This window comes from Bicyclus anynana, chromosome 24 (assembly GCF_947172395.1).
Source record: "Bicyclus anynana chromosome 24, ilBicAnyn1.1, whole genome shotgun sequence".
NCBI classification, from domain to species: domain Eukaryota; kingdom Metazoa; phylum Arthropoda; class Insecta; order Lepidoptera; family Nymphalidae; genus Bicyclus; species Bicyclus anynana.
The window spans coordinates 10,692,804-10,693,660 of record NC_069106.1 but is presented as its reverse complement, the minus strand read 5'-3'; the positions used below and the strand labels follow the sequence as shown (position 1 = coordinate 10,693,660).

The following is an 857-nucleotide window of genomic DNA, read 5'->3' as shown; positions in this document are numbered from 1 at the left end:
CAACACTTTAAAGTAGGATGTATGGTGCAACACTAGTACCTTCAATGTCAATTGTCAAATTCGAAAATTAAAATAATCTGTGGCCGCCTGTGTTGTGTTTGTTCAACAAATGTAAAAAATAAAAATTGTAAAAAATGTTCCGTTTTGCTGTATCTGGTAAATAAATAGCCTAAAAGTTCACATATATAACGTTTTTAACTTAACATGTATACCAATCTCTGATTTATTTTTTTAAAACGTCTTAGTGTTAAGGTTATATTTTTCTGTTTCAGCCATCCGGAATATAAAACCGATTCAGTTCCAGCAACTAAGTACCAGGATTATAAATCAACCAAAAAGTTTCTCCACTCTAAGTACAAGAATCAGTGCGATTGCTTACAATGGTTGCTGGAGCAACTCCAATTTATCATTGACGACCAATAAGCAAGTGTTAGATGTATGTAACAATTTAATAATTCCATCCAGAACAGTCACAAAATTCAGTTTGAAGAGAGGCAAAAGGAAGACTGTTAAGGCCGCTGTGAAGCGCTTCTTTAGATTGCATTGGGGAGCGTGGATAAGAACAAAAATTGGTAGACACAAGAAATTGTGGAAGAAGTCTCAACCACAAAAGAGGCGTTTGCGTCAACATGTATTTGTCAACGCCACCCAGAATGTGTTATTAGACAAAATGGTTACCAAATATTGGAAGAGGCCAAAATACTATGTAGATGATCCATATGAGCCGTATCACACCAGGGAAGAGTTCCATATCACAAGAAAGAAACCAAGAGAAACATACTAATATCAAATATTTCAGTCGTAAAATATTAATCATAATTTATGTTATGTAGCTAATAAAAATTACTTTAGAATTA

At 33.7% G+C, this 857-nt stretch overlaps 1 protein-coding gene across 1 annotated transcript; it reads left to right on the top strand.

Moving 5' to 3' along the window:
- Positions 1–857, top strand: LOC112052413 (39S ribosomal protein L35, mitochondrial). The gene is made up of 2 exons (XM_024091469.2): positions 1–156; positions 273–857. Exons 1-2 carry the CDS (start codon positions 135–137, stop codon positions 782–784), a joined length of 534 nt encoding a protein of 177 aa, XP_023947237.2. The 5' UTR covers positions 1–134; the 3' UTR covers positions 785–857.